The sequence below is a fragment of the Hippocampus zosterae genome, chromosome 3 (genome assembly GCF_025434085.1).
Source record: "Hippocampus zosterae strain Florida chromosome 3, ASM2543408v3, whole genome shotgun sequence".
Lineage (NCBI taxonomy): Eukaryota > Metazoa > Chordata > Actinopteri > Syngnathiformes > Syngnathidae > Hippocampus > Hippocampus zosterae.
In genome coordinates, this window is record NC_067453.1 from 21,754,222 (window position 1) to 21,773,954 (window position 19,733).

The following is a 19,733-nucleotide window of genomic DNA, read 5'->3' on the forward strand; positions in this document are numbered from 1 at the left end:
CCGTTTTTTTTTCCCGCCAGTGTTTGGAATGGCTTCGTGAGTGTCCGGAAGCGGCCGCCGAGATGACACTTACGTGCTTTTACGACACGGTTTGGACCTTGTTAATTTAGTCCCCCGTTTTTTTCCTCACCTAAACAAATTATTCTACGCCATCGCAACACCCCAGTCTGTTGGACACTCGGAAGTTCTGCTCGCTGGAGACAAAAGGTATTTAAAATCGTTTTAAATGTATGTTTCTGTCACCAAAACAGTAAGCTTCACCAAGCTGCAACTAAGCACTCTTTGCCATGCACGTGTTTAATATAGGATTTAAACGGTCCTTTGAGTGGTTTCATATGCTGTTATAGGGGTCAATTTATTTGTTATTGTTTAGAAAATGAGTAAACGACAAGAAGTACTTTGTGTACCAAATGCAATTACGTCCTGATTACAGCAGGTGGCACTCTGATCCTTCGAATGCCTTTATTGATCAGAAAATTATACGAATGGTCCCTGCCCGGTTTACGAAGAATTTCATTCGTAAGGCTCCGGTGTAACTCGAATTTGTACGCCAGGCACGCATTGGAGGAGTCCTTGATCAACAGAAACAACTCGGAGTAAGAAAAATGTTCTAAGGAATCAACATAACACAAATTAAAAATCCTAAATACGGCGATTACTATGATGCTTGTTTTTACGCTGCATCATATTTATTTTGGAGATTGGACTGAATAGAATAAATATTTAGATGACTTTACAAACTGGGTATAAAAGTGCATGCAGATACAACGAGAAAAAAATAACTTCTTCTTACAGTAAGTCTTGGAAACAGTGGCGGTTCTGGGGGGGGGGCAGTAGCACCGATTCTGCCCCCCCCCCGTGGCCCCCCTCTCCGAGTGTAGATTACGCAGTCGCGCCGAGTCGCCGACGCGAAAGGTGGAAGCAAAGTGCGTGATTTAACATTCTAGTCGGATCCTTTAGTGCGCTGCGCCACTTAAAAATGAGCGGGAAAATGAGAAGCAGTCCACAGAGAAGGAAATTACCACGACAGAGTGCTATTTGCGTGTTTGTGCGTGTGCGCGTGTTTGTGCGTGCGCGCGTGTGTGTGTGTAACTTTTTTAGTCTCCCTTTTTATTTTAATTTTTATTTAACACGATCAATATATAAGACATTGCCTTTTAAAAATTGGATAAGCATTTGGATATGCATGTAAAACATCTAGCTTCAGTGTATTGGCAATTTTTGTCCCCGGCAGGCTGGTACCCTGGCTTGAATATTCTCAACAAATGGACACGGTATTGTTACACTTGCAGACATTTTAGCCCTCCTAATACTGTTTGTTTCTCATCACTGTAATGTTATGACTACAATTTCAAAGTTTGAAGAAATAAAAAGATTTCAAATCTGCCTTTTTAGCCCTGGGTTGAACGTGCCCCCCCATCAAAACCCCTGGCCCCAGCCCGGCCCCCTCAGTGAAATTGATCCAGAACCGCCACTGCTTGGAAATCAGACATTTTAAAAATCTCAAACTTTGGTAAACACACTGGTAAAAAATAAAAAAAAGATTAAATATGAGTGGTTTTTTTTACTTTTGTAAAATATTTCTTTTTAAGGTATTTGAAACTTAATGTGTTCCTTTGTTTTATTATTTTATGTTAAATATTCTGTATAGCGCTTTGTTACAGCTGCATTTGTTCTGAAAGTGCGATATAAATCAAGTATTGTATTAAAAATGGTTGAAACCAAGAACAAATAACCAAACATTTCTTATTTATTATCTGTATTTCAGAGCCCCTTTTTCAATCGAGGGCCACTTCATCGTGTGTGCATGCTAAAAACTATTCAACGCACTGTATTGTCAACATATGCTAAATTAAATTTATTTCAGGAAAAAACATTCTCAGTTTAGGGTTACCGGGATTAAAGTTTAAACAACACATAATTTTGTAATTGTGTGATATCTTGTAGTGCAGTGTAATATCAAGCATAACACTTTTATTACATTTAAATTCATAAATAGTGTGTCATTTTTCAACAAGTTTTAAATTAAGCCCATTCTGAGGTTCACGTGTCAACATTTTGCGGTGCGACAAAAGAGACAGCATCTGAAGATCTGCAGGAGTGAGCTTTCTGCTGTTGTATTTACCGGACCATCTTGAATGCAAAATGGAAAAAAAAGCTAACAGAGAAAATAGCCAGTTGGCTTGTTGTCCCATTTCTACCTATTGAAGGCCTCAGTCGTATGGAGCTGGAAGTGGAGCGAGTAGGAGCGTCCTTAACGGGATAACGGGGGGACAACAGTCGTTAGTCGTCGTCCTTCCCCAGTGTGACACCAGCCAATATGCTAACACAAATTAGCATGCACGGCTTTGTGTCAGTGGAGGGCCACACAAAGGCACTACACATGCTGATGTGTCATTAGCGAGCAGGTGGGGAAGCAAAACATTGAGCTGTTGCCTCTCTGATCAAGTGATGAAGAGGTTTCCACGGCGACCAAGCTGTCTGTTGCCATCGCTTGTTTTGTGGCGGGGGGACTAAAATTAGTGCATGGGTTAAACGCTAAGGACGAGCACCGCCCAAATGAATGGGAACTGTACCAAAGACAAAATATATGGTATTTATTCATTTTCTGTAATTTGGTAATTTCACATATGTCACCAAATAATTTGTCTTATGATACATATTGCTACAATTGGCTAGGGTGTAGCCTGTCGCTCGGCTGAAATCAGCTGGGATAGGCGCACCAACGGCCCAAATGTCTTTAAGCAATTTAGAAGGTGGGTGGATGGATATATAATATTTTACGGCCTCTGTAGCCGCTTTAGTTCTGGAATGCTGCAACTTGGCACACTTTCCTTTACAATCGAACATAAACATCAGCCTTACAGATGCCACGGCTGAGCTGCGTGCTCGTAGCAGATGTCACGGAAAAGGTGAGCCAGCTGATCATTTTTTGTCTTATATGAGGTGCAGCATTTACTTATTTATTCAGACAATACGTCTGTCAATCAAATTTGAAGAAATATAGATTGCAAATTCACCCGACTGGACAAATGCAGTTTTCATAGCACTTGCGGACGTTTTTTTTTTTTTTTTGGGATCAGTAATTCACATGTTCCGTGAGAGATCACCAGGTCAGATGTGCACTAAAATCATGTTAGTATGCAAATTACGGACTACAAGTTTAGTTCAAACAGTCCCAGATGAGTAAGCAAATTAGCAAGTAAAATTTGATGATGTCATCATTGTAGTAGCTACTTTTGCGGCTTTTTTTAACATTTTGATGGGGCGTAAGATTTTTCGAATGTAAAATATATGCCTTTGCTCAATAGAGGTTGGGGAAACATTTGCTCTCCAGTCGACCTTTTGTGTGTTGCTGTTGTAACAACGGGCCGACAAATCACATTGTTGATGCAACGTTAGCAACGTGTGCTCGTTTTTTTACACTGACCTGATTTGCTCTTTGTTCGCGTTGGAGTCTGAGTCCCTCCCACTGAAATTGTAAAAGGATTATCTTTTTTTTTTTTTTTTGAGAAGAGGGGGTGGGGAGGGTGGTATAATGGTGAGCACTGGAGTGTGCCCACTGTTGTGCGGGGGTCCTAATGAGATCACTGCAGCCCTCATGTGAGCAGCGACACCACTGGTGGTCCGGTGCTGCAGCACACTGGGGCCACAACGGGCCTTCGACTTCTCCACCGTGAAGAGCAAACTGTGTGAAAGGCTAAACAAGGGCGGGGTGGGATTAAAGGGGTTGGGGGGGGGGGGGTTCACTCAAATCCTTTTTAAAGGAGCTTTTGTCATTTATACGAGGATTCGTTCTTTCATTTGAGAACGATAAGAGCATTTTCGATCATGGTTTCGGCCTTCTCTCGCCTATGCGACTGATGTTTGACTTCCCGGACACCCGGTGAATGTGCTTGACTTGGGGCAAAAACTTGAAGAGATTTTTTTTTCTTATAGAAAAAAAAGCATGCTGTTCTCTCCTCTATTTTCACTTTATTAAGTAAGTGGGCAGCTGATTTATTGCCTGTACTCAGCGGCAGTGTCTGACAGAGCAAAGGCCACACAAAAGACAACCTTGGTATCCCGCTGATTTTAATAGTTGTTAAAGATGTGTTCCAAAAAACAAAAAAAAAACAATTGCCTTTTCAAATGAGTCCAAGAAGATTTTTGTTCCTTAACAGCAATGCACTCTGCATAAAAAAAAACAAAAAACAAAAAACACTGATGCAAACTTGCTTGAGCATTTATTTCATATCCGCCTTAAGGTCCATGTACACTCTTTGTCCGCAATAGTATTAATTGCGCAAACTAGGTTGCGCTGGTAGTACCTTCTTACGAACACGTTTGTTTGTCTATTGCTCTATGACGTTTCTCCACACTTGTCGAACAACTTCCAACTAGGTTACTGCTGAGGTAAAACCGCACCGGGTGTCATCTGCACACTACTAATACTACCAGTGAAGCACTGAATTGTTAGGTAATGCACAGTTTGTCCTCCCCCGCAACATCCAGTGGTCTTAGTCGTGCGATATGCCAAAGTTGTTGAACGACGAGCACAAAGAATGTACAAAATAAATGCTCCTAGGACTTTCTATAATTGCCTTGATTTGAGGATAGGCCTGTGAAGTATCCATTGAGGGGGACTCCTGTACTCTTGTCGTGGCCTCCAGGGGGCGCTAAGGGGCCACTGGAGGGGAGAGGCAAAGGCCTTGTCTTCGGGGCAGTCGACTTTTCTGGCTTGTAGCTCCTTTTGTGTGCTCCCTCACTGATCACTCATTCCTCTCGGCCGCAATAGCTTTGGAAACGAAGACCCCCCCCTCGCCCCTTCCTCCCTGTGCGCCTCTGTTCTCTCTTTATTGAATCCCGCCTCTGTATCATTTATCTCTGCAGTCCCTGCTCATATAGGAAGGTGGGGGGCATCTTTTTCTGTTCTCCAGCTGGGTTTGTTGACACATGGTCAATCTTTTTTTTTTTTTGTGGTGGAACACCCCCTCAGACCCCCCCCCCCCCAGCTAATCCCTCCGCTTTTCCCTGAACAGTAAAGATGCCACAGCTGTGGACTGTATTAGCTTCTCAGAAGTGAGGCTGTGGGTAAAGGTGGCGTCACGATGGAAAAGAGGGGGTGGCGTTTGCTAAATATATTGCAGCCATTACCTTTTGTTCAACAGTTGGAGGTTTTAAAGCATGTCAGAGTGCTGAGGGAGACCACGTAAGAAGGGTTGATTCCACGTTAACGGCTTTCTAAATATGGCCTGAGAGGACTGAGTGTGCCGAGAAAGGTCATCACGCATTAGATTGTTCATTCAAGCTCTTACTTTGTTGCGTTCACAGATTGATTTCAAAACTCACTTGTATTCTTTGGCATTCGACTCCGCATGACTTAGATTTGTTCTTGGTTTTACTGTTTGGTGCTTTCTACCGCCTTTATTACCGATTTGTCTTACTGTTTATTGTGCATGTTAAATTGCTCCATGTACAGCACTTTGTATGCAGCGATGGCTGTTTGAAAGTGCTCTATAAATACTGTTGACTTGACTTGATTGATGGCAAGTCACGAAATTCACCATCGTGCTTATCCCACGCACAAGAAGCTGTAGATTTGTCTAGAATACAGTGCTGCCATGACTTAAGAGTTGAATTTATTTTGTGACAAAAATCGTAACCCAGTTCACTGTAAATCCATATTCCCCATTGAAATGAGTGGAAAAGCCAGTAATCTGTTCCGGCCGACCCAAAGTTTTAGAAATTGTTGCACCTTTTCTATTGAAGACGACCCCCTATTGTATAAAAAAAATTATGAGTTATGAAGCAATAGGCTGGTTTTATAAAGTGTAATTATTGTACGCTGGGAAAAGCCACTGCAACAGGAGTGGTGCGCAGTATGTGTGCCTTAAGGGGCGTGACCCAGTGAGCGACGTCAGTTATGTGGCCGCTTAGTCTTCTCTCTATTTTTTCCTCAATATTTTGATTGCAATTTATGATGCCGTTATTTCTTCAAGGCCCTCTTCTCATGTACTTTTGATAAAACTGTTACAATGAGAGATGTGGCGATTAGCACATTAATTGAAATTTGATTACCAAACTAAAATTAACATTCAATCATCTATCAGAGTAATTTCTTAGAAGAACCACTAGAACTGACCGAATTGATCCAAAAAATAGCCGCTTTGAATGAAACTGGCAGCTTTCCTCCTTTACAGGCGTGAGTTGTGTCATTTTGTTCCATTACTTTCTCAAGGTTCCAGGATGAAAAAGTCCAAGCCTGATGAAGATAAAAGATCCCTGCGACCTACGCTGATGCGAACAACACGCAGTTCCAGAAGCACCGAGTCTACGGACTCTGGACTGGACAAGTACGGGAAACAGCGCAAGAAGCAGTCTGACTCGGCCCTGGCGCAGGACCTCCTTCAGACGAGCGTAAGTGGGCAGAGAGGCCCAACTTCAAGGTGGGAAACGGTTTGAATGCTTCAGAATCAGATTAGGACATTATCTGTTCAAACTCCCAATTGTGTTCTCTTGGCCTGCACAGTGATGAACAGCAGTTAGGTGAACATCAGAAAGCTCCCCCTGTCGTCAAATCCGGTTGCGGTATTGCCTCCGTGGTCCGCCTGATCAAGCTGGGTCGCTGTAAGAACGTGGTGGTGGTGACCGGAGCTGGAATCAGCACCGCCAGCGGAATTCCCGACTTCAGGTTTGTGTTCCGGTCCATCTTTGGTGTCTTCATTTGAGTGCCTTCTCCCTTCAACTGGCTACTGTCTTCTGTCAGAACTCCCGGGACGGGCCTCTACGCCAACTTGGAAGCATACAAAGTTCCATACCCGGAAGCCATTTTCAACGTAGACTATTTCTCCAACGACCCGCAGCCTTTCTTTTCTCTTGCCAAGGCGCTTTATCCCGGCAGTCACAGACCCAATTACATCCACTACTTCATCCGCATGCTGCACCACAAAGGCCTGCTGCTCCGCATCTACACGCAGAATATCGACGGGCTGGAGAAACGTGAGTGACAAATACGGAAATATAGTTCACAGTACAATAAAAAGACAGCGGCGGTCAGGGCTTCTCTGGTTGTCCAGATGCATTTTCTATCGCGACATGTTCAACACCATTTTTAGATTTGATATCACTGGTCTTGTTTTGATTCTGAAGTCATGGTTGTGTGCTTAGTGTGTGGGATCCCGGATGACAAACTGGTCGAAGCTCATGGCAGTTTTGCCACCGCTTCCTGTCACTTGTGCTACACGCCGTACCCCGCAGAGGAAGCAAAGGTGTGTTTGAACCCCCGCAAACGCATTTCAGTTGCACGCCTACCCGCTTTTGACCTCGGCGTTTGTCTCCTAGCGTGCCATCATGAACGGGGACACCCCCACATGCACGTTCTGCGCCGCCACAGTCAAGCCCGACGTGGTTTTCTTCGGCGAGGACCTTCCTCAGAAGTACTTCCTCCACGCCAAAGACTTCCCCAAAGCCGACCTGCTCGTCATCATGGGGACCTCGCTACAGGTGCTCAGCGGCCGTCCGCGGAGCTTTCACTTTCCAGTGTTACTGAATTCTTCACAAATGACGTTTCAGATCGAGCCTTTTGCCAGCCTGGTAAACACGGTGCGCTCCACAGTGCCACGTCTGCTCCTCAACCGGCACGCTGTGGGCCCGTTCCAGAGGGTCCCGCTGCGCAGAGGAGACCACATGGAACTGGGCGACCTCGAGAACACGGTGCAGAGGTTCGCTGAAATGCTGGGCTGGGACGACGACATCGTGGAGTTGATGAGGAGTCAGGAACAAGAGGTTGGCTCTGAAATAGAAACAATGACCTGGGTGTCCAATTTGTGATCGCAGCACATGATCCTCACGTAAATGCCACTTTAAAGATTGTCAATTTACTCTAGATTGTGATTTTCAGTTCTGAATGAGGATAGGCGATTTGGTGGCTACTCAGTGCAGTGTTGTGTCCAAGGACCGGCAACCCGAGGCCAAGGACTTGGAAAATTTTCCGGGCCAAGGACTTGAGAAATTTTCCGAGGCCATGGCCAAGGACCAAAGACTTGCCTCCAAGGCCAAGGACCAAGGACTGATTTTGAAGCTGAGGCCTAGCCGAGGACATGTATAAAACAATCTATCTATCATACCACTTGGCAGGTCTTCATGATTTGCAACACCCCTCCATCATAACCCCTCGCACTCCCGAACGCTTGAATGAAGTGTTTTTATTCAAAGAGTAGAACAGTCAGGGTACATGTTATTTATACTGAGAAAAACAAAAATATAAGCCTATGATAGACATTTATGAATTAATGTTTCAGTGCAGTAGTTTCTTAATATGAAGTAAATCAACACTCAACAGGCATGACGTGGCACGGAAGACAAGTTGAGAAATGACTTTGCATAGAAGTCAATCACTGAGTGCAGAAAAAGCGGTAATCTCTGCAGTGATAATTTTACAGTTTACCGGCAGCAAGTCCCAGGGACTCGCTGATCAGAAAAGTCAAGTCAAGTCAACAGTATTTATAGAGCACATTCAAACGGCCATCGCTGCATACAAAGTGCTGTACATGGAGCAATTTAACATCCACAATAAACACTAAGACAAATCGGTAATAAAGGCGGTAGAAAGCACTAAACAGTAAAACCAAGAACAAAACTAAGTCATGCTGAGTCGAACGCCAAAGAATACAAGTGAGTTTTGAGGAGGGTTTTGAAGATGGGCAGCGAGGAGGCTTGCCGAATGTTCAGTGGGAGGTCATTCCAGAGAGAGGAACCAGCAACAGAAAAGGCTCGATCCTCTCCGAGCCTCAGTTTAGTCCTTGGTACTTATAATGTCTGGTCCACAGACCTGAGGCGCCGGGTAGGTGTGTAGGGGCGGATGAGCTCAGAGAGGTAAGATGGCGCGAGATTATTCAGAGATTTGAAAACAAAGAGGAGGATCTTGAAAATAACTCTAAAATGAATGGGGAGCCAGTGAAGGGATGCCAGAGTAGGAGTTATGTGCTCCATCTTACGACTACCAGCTAAAGGCGCTTAATGGAGGACTGGCTGACTCCAAAGTAAAGGGCATTGCAGTAATCGAGCTGGGATGTGACAAAGGCATGAATTACTGTCTCAAAGCGTTCATGTGAGAGGAGAAGTTTTATTTTGGCCAGCTGTCTAAGGTGAAAGAAGCTGGATTTAACAACGGCACCAATTCCATTCCACAAAATCCAAGAGAGTCCCAAATTTCAAATTCTGAAATGGTCTACTTATTCAATTGCATATGATAATAACACAAACAACAACATACACATACAATTATGAACAAATTCTGCAAAAATTTAAATAATTCAGTAGCAGGCCTGAGGATTTCGGAAATTCATGGTCAACGTTTTTCGGTTCCGTCGAATTACCCAATGGGAAACCGTGGTAACTAATGTTGGGTTCCTTAACGTTCATCATGGGAACCCATTTTTCTATTTTGACTGACCTTCATAATCAAGAATTCTGACACTCAAAAGTATAATGTTTCAAGGGTAAATGTTTGAAAACGATGCATTAACAATGAACATTACATCAGTAGCGGTGTACTCCAGGTTTATTACACCAAAAAAAAAGATCAAAAACGCCCTTTGGACGATTCATATGAAAAATCAGACTGGCATTCCCATTTCTTAAATGTCGTAATGAGTAGACCTTTGTGAATTTTTTTCGCCGCCATCTCAAACTTTCATCCGCGCAATTCCTCAGTTTGCGGACTAAAATATCCTAGTCAGCAAAATTGGTCTGGCCCAGCTCTGGGGCAGACACGGCTCGTACACTTGGCCCACATACCTCAATGAATGACGGTCCTGCAGTGGCCCATGTCTGGCATCCATGATGTGGGCCGCATTCGGCCGAGATCTGAGCCGCATTGTAAAACCATATCTGGCCCTCCTCCGACGCGACGCTGGGCCAGAATAGGTTCCTGATATTAGCCTGAATTCAACTTCAACTAAACCACCATCTTTCATGAGCCATATTTGACCCACATAAAAAAAATGTCTCAAAAACGACTGTTATAAAAATATGTTTATTATCATAATTTGTGAACCTCACATATAACTCCACATATACTGGAAAAATGCACTTTTCTTTATTTAACGGTGAACACAAAGTCCAAATTGGAATGCAGCTTACTCTTGAACTGTATTTTTCTGTCCATCAAATTGGTTCGCTCTCCATGTCATCTTTTCTTCTCATGCTCTCCTTCCTGCCACCACTCCGATCAGGAGCCAGATGTAGCCATCTTTTGATTGTGACATCAATTTCCTGGTCTGAGGCCCAAGATGTTAGGCTGTTAGGTTTCACAGCGGCTGTAAGAACTGTAAGAAAACAAGAATGGACAGTGTGTTAGGAAAACAAACATTTGTACATGTCATGAACAATGAATAGTCAGTAAAAATAACCCCTGAAATTTCTTTTCAAAATAATACATTTCAATTATAAGCGTCTTTCAAGACACTCGAGGACACTTTACAACCAAAACTAAACTAGGTGTGACGCTGTGGGGCGGAATATTTGCCACCAAAAACTAAACGTCAATAACCTTTAAATAGTTTATACTGAATTTGAATTACGTGAATTGAAGATCAGTGGCTCGGATTAAGGGATGGATTTGTATATTTTACTCTGAATCATATTGAATAACTGAATCTGAATTGTGCAATCTGAATTTGAAACGAAATACTTTTTTTTCTTTGAAATTGTATTTGATCCTCACTGAAAATTAAATTGTTTATTTTCATATTCAGTCTTACAAGTACAAAACAACGTTTTTTCAACCTCAGATTTTGTTTTTGAATTGAGGTACTAGTTTTAAATTAACTTTATGGTCAAGTATCCGGTTTGTATTGCAGCAAACGGAATCAAAAATAATATCATTGCATTTCAGTGCAGAAAGGCTTCTTTTTGGCAGCACCTCTGACTGTTCAATCACATACATTTTCACAAGTGATGTGTCGGTCGCGAACGAGCCGGTACATGGCTCTTTGAAGTGAACGATGAGCCGTTTTTAGATGGAAAAAATACGACCATGTAGAGTAAAATGGTTTTTGCCAAAAAAATAAAACAAAAAACGACCATGTATATATAGTAAGGCATTTTTCGACGAAAAAAACGACCATGAAGAGTAAGCCGTTTTTAACCGAAAAAAACCCCGACCGTGTATAGTAAGGCGTTTTGAGCAGAAAAAAAGGACCATGTATAGTAAGACGCTTTTAGCCGAAAAAAATGACAATTTTTTAAAAACTGTTGTAAGCCGTTTTTAGCCGGAAAAAAAAACGATCATGTATAGTAAGGCGTTTTTAGCTGAAAAAAACAACCATGTATAGTAAGGCACTTTTTAAGAAGAAAAAAACGACCATGTATAGTAAGGCGTTTTTAGTCGGAACCCCGCCCCCCGACCGTGTATAGCAGTGGTCCTCAACTAGAAATGCTGTCGGTCCACTTTTTTAATAAGACCAAGGTCCGGTCCCATGCACGGTGGTCATGGGGAGCAGGGCTATATGCCCATTTAGTATGGTCAAGCCAAGCTTATACAAATCAACACTTCTCACAACCAACCAATAATGGGGTGCATGAAAATAACAATTATTCACTTTGCCAGTACACAGCAAATAATGAGAGGTATTGTGTTGAGGCAGAGGAACTCTTTTGTTAAGTTGTGCCTGCTTAATAATAGAAATAGCCCTTTTAGGGAAATAAGACATTTTTTACTTTAACTTTGTTAAACAGTAGTTGTCTTTTTTCCCTTAATTTAACAAAAGCAAAATAAAATACTAATTTTACCAAAATAAATACTAAAAATGAAAACAAAAATATTATTTTCATTTGTACAATTCCCCTTTTCACATCCCCTCTGAAATCATTGAAAAATATATCAGAAGAGGAGTTAAGAACCATTTTAAATACGGACACAAGAGAGCACAGGAATGTGCAGTGCTGTTCTTCCACTAAAGGTGAATGCAATGTCTGAGGCATGCAAATATTATTTGAGGACACCTTTGGGATGTTCATTTAACATGTTGCGGTGTTCTGCTGTTAAACAGCTGCAAAGATCCCCGGGTAGACTGGAGCAAAACTGCACACAATCGAAACGTCCCGCGATTTGTCTTGTCTAATTGTCTGTGTGTGGCTCTCCTGTGCTGAAGCTGTGAGCACACTGTGGCGTCGCGCATGCGTCTGTTTCCTGACACAATCGTCCATTTTGAATGCGTGACGCTTACGTATGGGCACACCTTAAGTTCAGAGTAGCCAATCAGCGCATCGTTATTGACGACATGCCCCCGTCTCCAGTTCGTCAAACATTATACACACACAGAGTCGCGCTGCTGCGTCCTCTGCAATACATCTGTTCGTGCACGCAAATAATACAACGGATAATTTTAACAAGCGATCGCGGTAATGCGCAGATTATAGTCCAAAAATAGAAAATGTATAAAGTAAAAATCACTTTATAATTTATTATTTTATACAATTTGGCGAGGGTCCAGACAGAGGAGGTCGGCGGTCCGGACAGATGACGTCGGCGGTCCGGTCGTGGATCGCGGTCCGCCAGTTGAGGAAGAGTGGTGTATAGTAAGGCACTTTTAGCCGAAAAAAATGTAAATTTTTTTTTAAACTGTTGTAAGCCGTTTTTAGCCGAAAAAAAACGACCATGTATAGCAAGGCGATTTTGGACGAAATTTTTAGACGAAAAAAACTACCATGTAGAGTAAGATGTTTTTTGCCCCCCCCCCCCCCAAAAAAAAACAACCATGTATAGTAAGGCGTTTTTCGATGAAAAAAACGACCATGAATAGTAAGGTGTTTTTAAGCGAAAAAAACGACCATCTATATAGTAAGGCGTTTTTAGCCGAAAAAAACCCCGACCATGTATAGTAAGGCGTTTTGAGCCGAAAAAAAAGGACCACGTATAGTAAGGCGCTTTTAGCCGAAAAAAATGAAATCATTTTTTGAAAAACTGTTGTAAGCCATTTTTAGCCGGAAAAAAACTACCATGTAGAGTAAGATGTTTTTTGCCCCGCCAAAAAAAACGACCATGTATAGTAAGGTGTTTTTAGCTGAAAAAAAACAACCATGTATAGTGAGGCGTTTTGGATGAAATTTTTAGCTGAAAAAAAACGCCCATGTATAGTAAGGCGTTTTTAGCCGAAAAAAACGACCATGTATAGCAAGGCGTTCTTAGCTGAAAAAAACAAAACACCATGTATAGTCAGGCGATTTTGGATGAAAATTTTAGACGAAAAAAACTACCATGTAGAGTAATGTACCATGAGTACCATGTTTTTTGCCCCCCCGCCCCCCAAAAAACGACCATGTATAGTAAGGCGTTTTTAGCCGAAAAAAACCCCGACCATGGTAAGGCTTTTTGAGCCGAAAAAAAGACCACGTATAGTAAGGCGCTTTTAGCCGAAAAAAATGATGTAAGCCATTTTTAGCCGGAAAAAAACTACCATGTAGAGTAAGATGTTTTTGCCCCCCCCCCAGTCCCAAAAAAACGACCATGTATAGTAAGGCGTTTTTAGCTGAAAAAAACGACCATGTATAGTGAGGTGTTTTTAGCTGAAAAAAAACATGTATAGTAAGGCGTTTTGACCCGACCCTCTAACCCTCCTGTTTTCCTTGGGTCAAAATGACCCGTCACTGTTAAAAACGCCCCCAAAACCCCCTAAATGATAATTTTTTAACTTGAAATTTTATGACTTTTCCTAGATTGTTCCCAACTGCAGAAAAATTGAAATGGAAGCTGTACAAAAAAAAAGTACAAAGGTGGTCTTCGGGGCAAAATGACCCATGACGCAAATAGGGTTGAAATCAAGGTCACAAAGTTATTTACACACCATAGAATGTTTCAGTGTTTTAGTTGTGTCTCAGATCAATTAGTAGAACACGTGAACAAGACGGTAGCAGACATAAACAAGACAAGATAGGTGGCGTTCTTGTAGAAGGCAGAACTCTTTTTTGTGGATTTCAAGGGGCTATAAAGAGAGAGAGTTGTTTAGTTATTATTTATTTCCATTTTTTTCTGTGAAGAACTCGGAGAGGGTTATTTAGTTATTATTTCATTAGTAGTGTTATTATTTGTTTCCTGACTTTTTTTCTGTAAAGAACCTGGAAAGAGTTATTTGGTTGTGTGGCTTTCTGGGAAACAATAAAAATTTTAAGCTCCCCTACGATCGTTGATGTTACCAACTGACACCAGCCCCCCATCAGAGAAGGGAAAGGTTATGTGGCTCTCACAGGAAAAAGTTTGGGGACCCCTGCTATACATGGTTGTTTTTTTTCAGCTAAAAACACCTTACTATACATGGTCGTTTTTTTTCGGCTAAAAATTTCATCCAAAAACGCCTTACTATACATGGTCGTTTTTTTCAGCTAAAAACGCCTTATTGTACATGTTCGTTTCTTTCATCTAAAAACGGCTTACTATTTATGGTCCTTTTTTTCGGCTAAAAAAGCCTTACTATACATGGTCTTTTTTTTTGGCTAAAATTTTCATCCAAAAACGCCTTACTATTCATGGTCGTTTTTTTTTCGGTCAAAAACGCCTTACTATACATGGTTGTTTTTTTTTCGGTCAAACACGCCTTACTATACATGTTCGTTTTTTTTTTCGGCTAAAAGCGCCTTACTCCACATGGTCGTTTTTTCGGCTAAAAAACGCCTTAATATAAATGGTGTTTTTTTACGGTCAAAAGCGCCTTACTATACATTGTAAAATTTTTTCGGCTAAAAATTTTGTTCAAAAACGCCTTACTGTACATGGTCGTTTTTTTTTCGGCTAAAAACGCCTTACTATATATATATATACATGGTCGGGTTTTTTTCGGTCAAAAACGCCTTACTACACATGGTCGTTTTTTTTCCAACTGAAAGCGCCTTACTATACATGGTCGTTTTTGTCGGGTAAAAATTTCGTCTAAAAACACCTTACAATATACATGGTCGTTTTTTTTTGCGGTCAAAAACGCCTTACTATACATGGTCGGGTTTTTTTTCGGCTAAAAGCGCCTTACTGTACATCACTGATGTCAAACTCATTTCATATGGTGGGCCACATACGGCTTCGGTAGATGTCAAGTGGGCCAGACCATTAAAACCATACTTTGCTATAAACAACCAAAACAATATGTCTTTCCTCTGTTTTGGTAGAAAGAAGCACAAGAACATTTGGAAAATTTTGAAATTTAATGAACGTATCTTTTAGATAAGAAAACCTTTATTAGTCTCGCAATGGAGAAATTCCAGATTCACAGCAGCAAAGTTATGAAAGGAACAAATAATTTCATGAAGCACCTTACATTTCCTTCAACAAATGTAAGGAAATGTAATATGTGAATTACTTTTGTCATTCACATATATGCATTGCAACTGATCCCACTGATTGTACAAACTTTAACAAGTAATTGGTATTGAAAAATATAATAATGCAAGATTTATAAAGAAAGGAAGTTTCAAACCATTTAAACGTGCATATAAAATCTAAATGTAATCCCTGCCTACACCTTACAAACTAAGAGTACTATTAAATGTGTAACCGTGACAGTGCTCTTGATAGCGTCTGCTGCCATGGGTCTGCCTCAGTGACGGACTGAGGCTGCTGTTGTCTTCTTCTCTGGTCAAAACAGTGTCCCCTAGTGGATACTTAATGAATTGCACACTATTAAAATATTAATTGTCTTTTATGCATTTTTTCATTTATAAATTATCCTGCGGGCCTGATTGTGTGTGTGTGTGTGATGAATGAAATTCCACATCGGTGTGCAATTGTAAAACAAGGCTGTGTGTTGAAAAAAGGCTGCTTTTTACACGTTGTACTGTCAGTGACAGCCCCACCCCTCTTAAAGCGCCAGACAAAGTTATCAACGTGGGTTTCCCTGGATGGATTTTGTTTGATTTCTTTGTAATTTTTGCGGTCCTCTGGCCCACTTTATACCTGTGGACGAAGTATTAGGGGCTCTAATCCCTAGTTGTATCCAAGGACCGGCAACCCAAGGCCAAGGACTTGACTCCGAGGCCAAGGCAGAGGACCAAGGACCGGCTCGAGGAACACATCACTGACTCAGTGCTGGGGTACCCCACAATCCCGGAAAATTTAAGAAATCTGTGATGGAGCACTTTTACCAATATAACGGTCAACATATACAATATAAATAATGAACATTTCTTCATGTATTGGTTCAAGTGTATATTATAAATAGAAATTTGAATGTCAAATTCTGAAGCAAGGGAACAAACAACTGATGCGATCAAATCTATCCTCTCAGCAGCACGTCCCGACGCTGGTCAGTGGCGGAAGCGCGAGTGGCTGCAGCGACGGCGAGGAGTCAGACTCGGAGACAGACAGCAAGTGCTCGGCGTCGTCCTGCCCGAGCAACTGACAGTGGGAAATTTTTGAAACTCGTCATGTTTGACTTTGACGCTTGCTTGCCTCCGCGTATCACGTTTACACAGGTTTACTTCAAGCACGTGTGACAAAAATCCAGTCAACTGTTTAATACAATATAAAGACATTTTTAACCAATATTTAATAAAAGCCTGTTGAGTAATGAGCCCAAACTGACTTGTTTTTGTTTTTTTTTAATTAAACAGTTTTTTTCCTTGTTTCAGTGATATGTTCACTCAATAAAATAAAAATTGTGAAGTTTACATCATGGGAAAGTGTGCAAAAAGACATTCTCCTCCAGGGGGTAAAAAAAAAACCTTACTGTAGATCTGTTTATTATTTTGTATAACGTCCCAATTACTTAGCCATTCTAACCCGCTGTTATGCCACCCGTCCACAAGGTGTCGCGGGAGCTCGGTTGTTGATTAGCAACACGAGGAAGCCTGTAACACGTTCTTGGTGCTGCTGAGTAAAAACCACTTTCAAGCTCATCAGGACTGGTCTCTTCATATCAAAACTACATGGTGTCAGAAGTGGGATTATTCAAAAAGTCTACAGGGTCCACGAAGACAGTCTGTGCTGGTGGTGAGCAAAAAGGACGAGATTTTACCTTCGTGAAAAGGCAGCGATGGCGGACGGATTTCGGCGGCCTGATCCTCTCATCTTCGACAGCAATGTCGCTGAAAACTGGCGTAAATTCGAGCAAGAATATGATATATTCATAGCCGCAGCACACTGTGACAAAAATGCTAAAACAAAGGCCTACATACTCCTCAATCTGGCGGGACTGGAGGCCATTGAAAGAGAGAGATAGTTCACATACGCCCCAGCAGTTGTGTCAGACCAAGGCGTGGAAATAACCGCAGCGGAGTCACGGGAAGATCCGACATGTTTGAAAAGGAAGTTCAAAGAAATATGCAACCCAGAAACAAATATCATAATGGAGAGGCACAGTTTCAACGTGAGACAACAAAAGCCAGGAGAAACGATTGAAGCTTATGTGACTACATTAAGCAACATGGCAAAAACGTGTAATTTTGGAGCATTGCAAGATGAGCTAATCCGAGACCGATTAGTGTGTGGAATTAACAGGGATGGCATCAGACGTGGGCGGCCCGGTAGACCAGTGGTTAGCACGTCGGCTTCACAGTGTAGAGGTACCGGGTTCGATTCCAGCTCCGGCCTCCCTGTGTGGAGTTTGCATGTTCTCCCCGGGCCTGCGTGGGTTTTCTCCGGGTGCTCCGGTTTTCTCCCACATTCCAAAAACATGCGTGGCAGGCTGATTGAACACTCTAAATTGTCCCTAGGTGTGAGTGTGAGTGCGAATGGTTGTTTGTTTCTGTGTGCCCTGCGATTGGCTGGCAACCGATTCAGGGTGTCCCCCGCCTACTGCCCGGAGACGGCTGGGATGGGCTCCAGCACCCCCCGCGACCCTAGTGAGGATCAAGCGGTACGGAAGATGAATGAATGAATGGCATCAGACGTTCACTTCTCAAAGAAACTGAGCTGACACTTGCCAAAGCAGTGCGCATTTGTCAAATAAACCAGCTCACTGACCAACATAGCAAAATGCTAGCTGCTCCAAAACACGTGGCATCAACAAGTGTGGACGCTGTACAAATAAAGCGCAGCCACACATTTAAAAAGACTCACAACTTCAAAAAGAAACAAGACAAAATGGCGACTGGAATCTCAAATTGCAGAAATTGCAGTGGTTCACACGCAGCCAAACGTGAGCAGTGCCCAGCTTTTGGACAACAATGTCACACATGCAAGAAGCCAAATCACTTCAAGAGCCAGTGCAGGTTCGCAAAAGCACACGCAAGAGGCAGACAAGTAAATCAAATATCAACTGATGATTCAGACAGTGATGAAACATTCACTATCGAGCACCTAACACTGGAGGGCGAGAATAGTCACAAGAAAGAAGGCTATTGTTCTGTTGCAGTCGGAGAGAAGATGCTAAAGCTCAAAGTGGACACGGGTGCGAAGTGTAACACCTGCAAGGACATGTTTCGAAGCATGAGAAAATACAGCCACAAGACAAGCAAATCAATCTAATCGCTTTTGGAGGAACAAAGATCAAGTCTGCAGGCACGATTACTCTCAAATGCAAATTAGGAGAAAAGAGCTATGACCTAATTTTCCAAGTTGTGAAACAAAATGTGCAGTCTATCGTGGGACTCAAGGACAGCGTGAATATGAAACTAGTTAGTTTCAGCAAAGAAGTTTTTCACATTGATGCGATTCCAAATGAAAGCTTTGAGGAGAAAGTATTTAAAAAGTACAAAGATCTATTCAAAGATGAGCTTGGGGAATTACCAGTGACCTACTCGATGAAGCTCGCATCTGATGCAGTCCCAGTCATCAACTCCCCACGACGCTTTCCAGTGCCAATGCAACAAAAGGTGAAAAGTGAACTCCGAAGAATGCAAAAACTTGGTGTGATCGAACCAGTTGACGTACCTACTGAATGGGTGTCGAACATGGTAGCCATGCCCGAGGCAACCGTATTTTCTGTCTTGGACGCGAAGAGTTCATTTTGGCAAATAAAGCTAGATCATGCCTCGTCCCTGCTCACAACATTTGCCACACCTTTTGGTAGATTCAAATTTCTGAGAATGCCATTTGGGATTAACACAGCTTCCGAAGTTTTTCAAAAGGCCACGGAACAAATCTTTACAGGTTATCCATGTGCAGTGATTGTCGATGATATCCTTGTCGGAGGAAAAGGGATTGAAGAGCATGACCGCAACCTCAGGAAAGTCCTAGATCGTGCAAGACAAGTCAAACTCAGGCTAAATCACAAGAAATGCAAATTCAGATTGAAAGAGGTGGGTTATGTTGGACATGTTTTCACAGACAAAGGACTGAAAGCTGACCCATCGAAAATTGCGGCGATTAAAGACATGCCCCCACCTGAAGACAAGGTTTCTCTTCAGCGGTTCCTAGGAATGATTAACTATCTAGGTAAGTTCATTCCAAACTTGAGTGAACTGTCAGCGCCACTGCGCCAGCTGCTTCACAAAGACATTGTATGGAGCTGGACGCATCATCAACAAGAGGCGTTCATCAGAATCAAAGCGTGCATCACAAGCCCACCGGTGCTTCAGTACTACGACATAAAGAAGGCAGTGACCCTCACCTGCGATGCATCTCAGTACGGCCTGGGAGCTGCATGCCTACAAGATGACAAACCAGTTGCCTTTGCATCACGAACTTTGACGGAGACGGAGAAGAAGTATGCGCAGATCGAGAAAGAGCTTCTCGCTGTTGTGTTTGCGTGTTACAAGTTCTATGATGACATCTACGGAAAACCAGTGTTGATTGAAACCGACCACCAACCATTGGTCACCAT

General features: G+C 42.3%; 2 protein-coding genes across 5 annotated transcripts in view; one reads left to right on the top strand and one right to left on the bottom strand.

Moving 5' to 3' along the window:
* On the top strand, nt 1-16,548 carry si:dkey-103i16.6 (uncharacterized protein LOC557125 homolog). 2 transcript variants are annotated; one of them, XM_052061582.1, is made up of 8 exons: nt 1-207; nt 6,221-6,428; nt 6,512-6,673; nt 6,749-6,981; nt 7,150-7,250; nt 7,324-7,485; nt 7,555-7,767; nt 16,257-16,548. In XM_052061582.1, the coding sequence occupies exons 2-8, from the start codon at nt 6,229-6,231 to the stop codon at nt 16,368-16,370; spliced, it is 1,185 nt and encodes a 394-aa protein (XP_051917542.1). In that variant the 5' UTR covers nt 1-207; nt 6,221-6,228; the 3' UTR covers nt 16,371-16,548. The 2 variants fall into 2 exon arrangements, with proteins under 2 accessions (XP_051917542.1, XP_051917544.1); XM_052061584.1 differs by having other exon boundaries at nt 16,260-16,548.
* The window catches only part of ric8b (RIC8 guanine nucleotide exchange factor B), an 18,117-nt gene continuing 14,463 nt past the window's right edge, over nt 16,080-19,733 (bottom strand). For 2 of the 3 annotated variants that reach the window (XM_052061579.1, XM_052061580.1), the window contains exon 11: nt 16,080-16,692. The gene's annotated coding sequence lies outside the window, so the exon portion shown is untranslated. Of the gene's footprint in view, nt 16,697-19,733 lie in introns of all 3 variants that reach the window. The other variant, XM_052061578.1, reaches the window with a different exon arrangement.

Excerpts from the sequence above, each read along its gene's own strand:
- si:dkey-103i16.6 (XM_052061582.1), top strand. The coding sequence starts at position 6,229 with ATGAAAAAGTCCAAGCCTGATGAAGATAAAAGATCCCTGCGACCTACG. Across the intron at positions 6,982-7,149 it reads TATCGACGGGCTGGAGAAAC|TGTGTGGGATCCCGGATGAC; the intron begins GTGAGTGACAAA and ends TTGTGTGCTTAG. Across the intron at positions 7,251-7,323 it reads ACCCCGCAGAGGAAGCAAAG|CGTGCCATCATGAACGGGGA; the intron begins GTGTGTTTGAAC and ends TTTGTCTCCTAG.